We start from the raw sequence: 7276 nt of genomic DNA, 5'->3' as shown, positions 1-7276 counted from the left end.
CAGGCTGGCACTGGCCTGCCCGGGCACGCCGTGGCGCGCTCCGCCGTGGCCAGACCTGTTTAGGAGGACGGTAACCTCAGCCCTCGGGCGCCTCCCTTTAGTCTTTCTGCCGACCCAGCAGCTTCTAATTTGGTTGAGAGCGCTCAGCTGTCAGCCCTGCCTTTGGAGGCTGGCTCCCTTTTCCCCTCACTGGGTCCTTAACAGCAAGTGGGGGCGAGGCGACAGCCCTCCCCCGCGCTGGTTTGCAGCTGCACAGGTAGGCACGCTGCAGTCCTTGCTGCCTGGCGTTGGGACCCAGGGCCCGCTATGGGTTTGCTCTTCAGATGGCTCTGCCAGCAGCTGCCCTGTGGGGCCTGGGCCTGGCTGAGCAGGGCCATCCTTGGCAGGTGGGGCAGGAGACCCTGTAGGACCCCGGGCCGCAGGCCCCTGAGGAGCAATGACGGAATATAAGCTCGTGGTGGTGGGCGCCGGTGGTGTGGGCAAGAGTGCGCTGACCATCCAGCTGATCCAGAACCACTTCGTGGACGAATACGACCCCACGATAGAGGTGAGCCTGGCGCCGCCGTCCAGGTCCCGGCAGCTGCTGTGGGCGAGCCCAGGACACAGCCAGGATAGGGGTGGCTGCGGCCCCTGGCCCTGCATGGTGCTCTGGGCCTGTCTCCTGCTTCCTCCAGAGAAGGGGAGCCCCTCGTCTCAGCACCCCAGGAGAGGGGGCATGAGAGGGGCATGAGGGGGCATGAGAGGGGCATGAGAGGTATAGGGAGAGGCTGGCATTGTGAACTCCCCGCATGGAGGGTCCTGAGGGGTCCCTGAGCTCTGTCCTCCTGCAGGACTCCTACCGGAAGCAGGTGGTCATTGATGGGGAGACGTGCCTGTTGGACATCCTGGACACGGCTGGCCAAGAGGAGTACAGCGCCATGCGGGACCAGTACATGCGCACGGGGGAAGGCTTCCTGTGTGTGTTTGCCATCAACAACACCAAGTCCTTTGAGGACATCCACCAGTACAGGTGAACCCCATGAGGCTGGCCCGGGAGCCCATGAGGCACAAGTGGGGTCAGGCCGGCTGTGCCCAGACAGGGGCCTCCTGTCCTCTCTGTGCATGTCCTGGATGCAGTCGTGCCTGCAGCCCCTGTAGCCAGCTCTCACTTTTCCTCCCAGGGAGCAGATCAAGCGGGTGAAGGACTCAGACGACGTGCCCATGGTGCTGGTGGGGAACAAGTGTGACCTGGCTGCACGCACCGTGGAGTCTCGGCAGGCTCAGGACCTCGCCCGAAGCTATGGTATCCCCTACATCGAGACCTCGGCCAAGACGCGACAGGTGAGGCAGCTCTCCAGCCCACAGCTAGCCAGGGACTCGCCCCGCCCCGCCCCAGCCAGGGAGCAGCACTCACTCACCCCTCTCCCTTGACACAGGGCAGCCGCTCTGGCTCTGGCTCCAGCTCCGGGACCCTCTGGGACCCCCCGGGACCCATGTGACCCAGCGGCCCCTCGCGCTGTAAGTCTCCCGGGACGGCAGGGCAGTGAGGGAGGCAAGGGCCGGGGTCTGGGCTCACGCCCTGCAGTCCTGGGCCGACACAGCTCCGGGGAAGGCGGAGGTCCTTGGGGAGAGCTGCCCTGAGCCAGGCCGGAGCGGTGACCCTGGGGCCCAGCCCCTCTTGTCCCCAGAGTGTCCCACGGGCACCTGTTGGTTCTGAGTCTTAGTGAGGCTGCTGGGGACACTGGCCATAGCTCAGATGAGAGCTGGGTGCAGGGTGGTCAAACCCTGGCCAGATCTGGAGTTCAGGAGGGTCCTGGGCCACCCTGACCTTTGAGGGGCTGCTGTAGCGTGGTGCAGGTGGCCCTGGGCTCTTCAAGATGACCAGAGCCCAGCTTCCTGTGTGTGTGGTGGGCCTGGGGAAGTGGCTGGTGGAGTCGGGAGCCTTGGGCCAGGCACGGCTTGATCGCACAGCAGGGAACCCCTCACCCAGGCAGGGGGCCACAGGCCTGTCCCTCCTGATCCCATTCCTCCTTTCCCAGGGAGTAGAGGATGCCTTCTACACATTGGTGCGTGAGATTCGGCAGCATAAGCTGCGGAAGCTGAACCCTCCTGATGAGAGTGGCCCCGGCTGCATGAGCTGCAAGTGTGTGCTCTCCTGACGCAGGTGAGGGGGGCTCCCAGGGCGGCCGCCACGCCCACCGGATGACCCCGGGCTCCCCACCCCGGCCGGTCTCCTCGCCTGCGATCAGCAGCCTCTTTTGTGCCCCGCCCAGCACAAGCTCAGGACATGGAGGTGCCGGATGCAGGGAGGAGGTACAGACGGAAAGAGGAGGAAGGAAGGACGGAAGCAAGGAAGGAAGGAAGGGCTGCTGGAGCCCAGCCACCCAGGGACCATGGGCTGAAGTGACCGCAGACCCTCCCAGGGATGCTTTGCACAGACTGTCTTGAGCATCCCAGATGCTACCAGAACCCCAGCCCTTAGCTCCCCTCCCAGGCCTCTGTGGGCCCTTGTCAGGCGCAGATGGGATCGCAGTAAATTATTGGATGGTCTTGACCTTGGATTTTGGCTGAGGGTGGGACACGGTGCACATGTGGCCTGGCGTGAGGTATGTCGGAACCTCGGGCCTGTCCAGCCTTGGGCTCTCCACAGCCTTTGGGAGGGGGAGGTTGGGAGAGGCTGGCCAGGGGTCTGGGCTGTGCTGCTGTCTCCTCCTGCCTGCCCCAGAGTGTCCATGGATTCCGGCAGAGAGCTCTGGACAAGCAGGCAGATCATAAGGAGAGCTTACTGTGCTGCTACCAACTAGGAGGGCATCACGGTCCTCCAGAGGGAGGTGATTTTAGGGGTTGGGGATCTGTGCCGGCGGCTCTGGTCTCTACCTGGGAGCCGCCTTGGCGGTGAGAGGCATCGCTTTTCCTGACTTTTTCCCATGGTGAAATGCACTTGCCAAGAATGGCAGACATAGGGACTTTGCCTCCTGGGCCTTCACATGCCCAGTTTTCTTCATCTCTCTGGCCTGGAGCAGTCTGTGGACCTTGGAATTAGGGCTCCAGCACCGACTGGCCTCAGGCCTCTGCCTTATTGGTGGTCGGGTGGCGGCCACTAGGGCGTGGGAGCCTGGCCATCCCTGCCTCCTGGAGTGGACGAGGTTGGCAGCTGGTCCGCCTGCTCTCGCCCCACCCTCGCCCCGCCCCTGCCTCATGGCTGGCTGCTCTTGGAGCCTGGTAGCGTTACTGGTTCGGCCTTGCTGGGTACGCACAGGCTCAGCCATCCACTCTGCTCCAAGGGGCTTGCCCTGCCTTGGGCCAAGTTCTAGGTCTGGCCACAGCTACAGAGTGCTCAGTCACCCATGTGGTCATTCTGGCTGCTGCTGGAGGCCCACGGCACCCCTGGTGCCCCTCCCCTCCCAGGGCTCGGGTTGAGGCTGGGCCAGGCCTCTCTGGGATGGGGACTTGTGCCCTGTCAGGGGTCCCCGTCGCAGAGGTTGGGCAAGAGACTGCAGGGCGTGCTGCTGGCTGGCCAGGGCTGCAGGGACGCCACACTCACCCTTCTGTCCAGGAGATGCCACACTTGCCCTTCTCTCCAGCAGCCTCCAAGTGACCAGCTTCCCCATCGATACAGACTTCCTGAGGCCAGGAGCCCTTTGGGGCTGCCAGGTACCGCCCTGGCTCCTTCCACACCGTGCCTGTCACTGCCTGCCGAGGGGGTCAGATGCAGGTGACCCTGTGCAGGGGGTGTCTCTGGACCTGCCTCTTGGTCATTATGGGGCTGGGCAGGGCCTGGTGTCAGGTCCCCACTGGGGTTGCAGGGCTTGACCCGTGCTGTGGTCCTGGGGTATCCAGGACAGACGCGGAGGGGACAGGGCCCAGCACCGCTGCTCCATGCTGAACTGTGGAAAGCACCAGGTCCCTGGGTGGCTTCGACAGGAGTTCCAGCACGGGAACCACTGGACAACCTGGGGTCTGTCCTGATACCCAGGGTCCAGGGACTCTGGCCAGCCACAGCTAGGGTCCTGGGGACTCCAGAGAGCAGCCCACTGCCCTGGGCTCCACGAAGCCCCCTCATGCCACTAGGCCTTGGCCTTGGGGACAGCCCGGCCAGGCCAGTGTGTGGGAGGACCAGGCCCCCATGTGGGAGCGGACATTGCCTTGGCCGTGCTCTCCAGCCCTGCCCCCTGGCATTCCGGAGCTGCGCTGATGGGCAGCGGAGAGCCAGCTCATCCCCTTAAGGAGGGTCTTGATGTCTGGGGTTACCTGCGGAGGCTGGGCCCCATGGATCTGGGTCCCTGTGTAGCCCCCCCGGTCTGATGCTGGGGACGCCCCTGCAAATTGCCAATCCCAGAGAACAAGACTGTGGGAGGGCTGTGTGGGGAGAGCCCGTCCCTGCACCCTGACCCGCAAATCCACGGATCTCTCATTGTCCACAACTGCCGGAGAACAGAGGGCTCCGTGTCTGGCCGTCCCCCAGCAAGCAGCAGTGACTGCATCTGAAGTCTGAGCTGCTGAGACCCCCTCCTGCAGGGACCCATCTTCTGGCAAAAACCTAGACTGAGGACCACCCTCTGCCCACACCCAGGGGGCCCATCCTGGTGGCTCTTGCAGTGCCAGGCTCTGCCCCATCAGGGTCTGGGGTCTCAGCCAGATTTGTGTCCAGGGCAGGGAGGCTGCAGAGGTTAGGTTGGGTCCAGCGCAGGGCAGGGCTGGAGAGCACGGCCAAGGTTGGGTCTGTCTCCTCCCCCCTGACCTCGGATGTCTCACCTGTCAAATGCGTGCGTTCGTATCCACCCCATGGGGTTGCCATGAGGTGAATGAGACAGTCGTTTGCACAGTCCGCGTGGAACGGGCACCCGCTGAGTGCTCAGGGATGACCCTTCGCAGCCACATGGAGGCCAGCGCAGGCCACCTGGTAGTGACCGTCGCCATACCATGGGGGAGGGCAGCTGTGCTGAGACCCACCTCTCGCCTTTGGATGCAGAGCCCCTCTCGGACACCCGCTGTGTCCCCACCTGCTCCACACATGCTGGGCACTTGGCACCGGTGACATTGTGGGGTGGCTGCAGACCTGCCCAGGTCAACCGGGCCTGGAGTCAGTGTCCACCCCCTGAACTGTCAGCGTGTGAGTGCACATGTATGTGGGTGAACGTGTGTGTGTGTGTTCTCCAGCTAGGCCTGGCTGTCCCACTCACATGCACACAGGTCTAAGTCACTGTCACCCCCGTGGCCTGAGGCGATCGTCAGAGCATCCGCAGGGGCACCACACTCAGCCCTCTCCACCTGGGGTGGTCATGGGGATGCAGACGCGGGGAGGGGGCTGGCCCCCTCCCTCGGTGGACTCAGGTCTTGTGTAAAGGGCTGGGTTCAGTGCCCGTGTCTCACCTTCTGGAGGAGCCCTCCTGGGTGCCGTGAATGTCCCCCTTGCTGGAGGCCGCAAGGTCCCAAGGACAAGCCCCCTGCCTGCGGTCCCCCAGCAGCCCACTGACCAGGTCCCACTGATTGACCCTGCTGGGCTGCCAAGGGGGTGGAGGAAGCCTGGCGGGAGGTGGGGGACTCACCTGTGTGACATCAGCTTCCGTCCCACCTGCCGCCTGCCCCTCGGATCACATCGCTGCTCAGGATTCGCCACCAGCTGCCTCCTCACAATGGAGCCCTCTGATAGCTGAGAGCCTGCCACAGCCATCCCCCACAGCCACGCGTAAACTCTCCCAACATCCATCCAGGGAGGCCTGGATAAAGATGCAGGGTTTCAGGCCGGGCGCGGTGGCTCACACCTGCAATCCCAGCACTTTGGAAGGCGGAGGTGGGTGAATCACCTGAGGTCAGGAGTTCAAGACCAGCCTGGCCATCATGGTGAAACCCCGTCTCTAATAAAAATACGAAAATTAGCCGGGTGTGGTAGCAGGCGCCTATAATCCCAGCTACTCGGGAGGCTGAGGCAGGGGAATCGCTTGAACCCGGTAGGTGGAGGTTGCCGTGAGCTGAGATAGCACTACTGCACTCCAGCCTGGGCAACAAAGCAAGGCTTGTCTCAAAAACAAAAAACAGGCCAGGCGCGGTGGCTCACGCCTGTAATCCCAGCACTTTGGGAGGCTGAGGCGGGCGGATCATGAGGTCAGGAGATGAAGACCATCCTGGCTAACACAGTGAAACCCCGTCTCTACTAAAAATACAAAAATTAACTGGGCGTGGTGGCGGGCGCCTATAGTCCCAGCTACTGGGGAGACTGAGGCAGGAGAATGGCGTGAACCTGGGAGGCGGAGTTTGCAGTGAGCCGAGATGGTTCCCCTGCACTCCAGCCTGAGCGACACAGCGAGACTCCATCTCAAAAACAAAACAAAACAAAAACAAAAACCTTACCCTACCGTTTTGCTAAGCGAGAAATTCTGCATGATTCCTCTGCTGTGAGGCAATAGTCAAACTCAGAAGCAGAAAGTAGGGTGGCCGTGGTCAGGGGCTGGGGAGCGGAGCTGGGAGTTGCTGTTCAACTGGTAACAGATTTCAGTCTGGGAAGATGCGTGAGTCCCGGAGTTCACTGTGCATGGTGCCTGTGGTTAGCAATGGCACATGACACATTGCAAAAAAAAATTGTTTTTGAGACAGAGTCTCGCTTTGTTGCGCAGGCTGGAGTGCAGTGGTACAATCTCGGTTCACTGCAACCTCCGCCTCCCAGGTTCAAGTGATTCTCCTGTCTCAGCCTCCCCAGTAGCTGGGACTACAGGCGCCTGCCACCACACCTGGCTAATCTTTGTATTTTTAGTAGAGACGGGGTTTTGCCATGTTGGCCAGGTTGGTCTCGAACTCCTGACCTCAGGTGATCCACCCATCTTGGCCTCCCGAAGTGTGGGATTACAGGTGTGAGCCACCGCACCCAACTACTGAGTAGTATTTCTTTGTAGGGATGTAGCACAGGTTGTTTACCTGCTAAAGAATATTTAGTTCGCTGCCAGGTCTTGCCTGTTACGACTGGAGCCTCCATAGGCATTTGCGTACCGTGCCCTTGAGGACATAGACTTTCAGTTTGTTAGGGAAGACACCAGGGGCAGGGTTGCTGGGTCCTGTGGTGCGTGTCTGACTCTGCACCTGACTCTCCAGCTTGCCGGGCCCCTTGCCTTCTCAGCCTTCTCAGCCAGGATGCATCGGAGTCCTGCCCCCGTGATTTTCATCTTGGGTGTGTTGGGGGATCTCATTATGGTTTCAGTTTGCAGTCTGCTGGTGGCCACAGCCTGGGCATCTCCTTAGCACTGCTGTGTGTGCTGCAGGTCCCCTTTGCTGAAGTTTTTGTTCAAGTCTTCATCTTATTTTT

At 61.8% G+C, this 7276-nt stretch overlaps 1 protein-coding gene across 3 annotated transcripts; it reads left to right on the top strand.

The window, feature by feature from the left end:
- Positions 1-186: 186 nt before the first annotated feature.
- HRAS (Harvey rat sarcoma viral oncogene homolog) lies at positions 187-2533 on the top strand. 3 transcript variants are annotated; one of them, XM_011993812.1, is made up of 6 exons: positions 187-256; positions 387-547; positions 831-1009; positions 1161-1320; positions 2019-2143; positions 2253-2533. In XM_011993812.1, the coding sequence occupies exons 2-5, from the start codon at positions 437-439 to the stop codon at positions 2136-2138; spliced, it is 570 nt and encodes a 189-aa protein (XP_011849202.1). In that variant the 5' UTR covers positions 187-256; positions 387-436; the 3' UTR covers positions 2139-2143; positions 2253-2533. The 3 variants fall into 3 exon arrangements, with proteins under 3 accessions (XP_011849202.1, XP_011849201.1, XP_011849203.1); XM_011993811.1 differs by lacking the exon at positions 187-256 and having other exon boundaries at positions 350-547; XM_011993813.1 differs by lacking the exon at positions 187-256 and adding an exon at positions 1416-1497 and having other exon boundaries at positions 350-547; positions 2019-2533.
- The last annotated feature ends 4743 nt before the right edge of the window (positions 2534-7276 follow it).

The sequence above is a fragment of the Mandrillus leucophaeus genome, unplaced genomic scaffold, assembly GCF_000951045.1.
Source record: "Mandrillus leucophaeus isolate KB7577 unplaced genomic scaffold, Mleu.le_1.0 Scaffold435, whole genome shotgun sequence".
Classification (NCBI taxonomy): domain Eukaryota; kingdom Metazoa; phylum Chordata; class Mammalia; order Primates; family Cercopithecidae; genus Mandrillus; species Mandrillus leucophaeus.
Note: the sequence above shows the minus strand (reverse complement) of the source record. Positions and strands in the feature narration are given on the sequence as shown.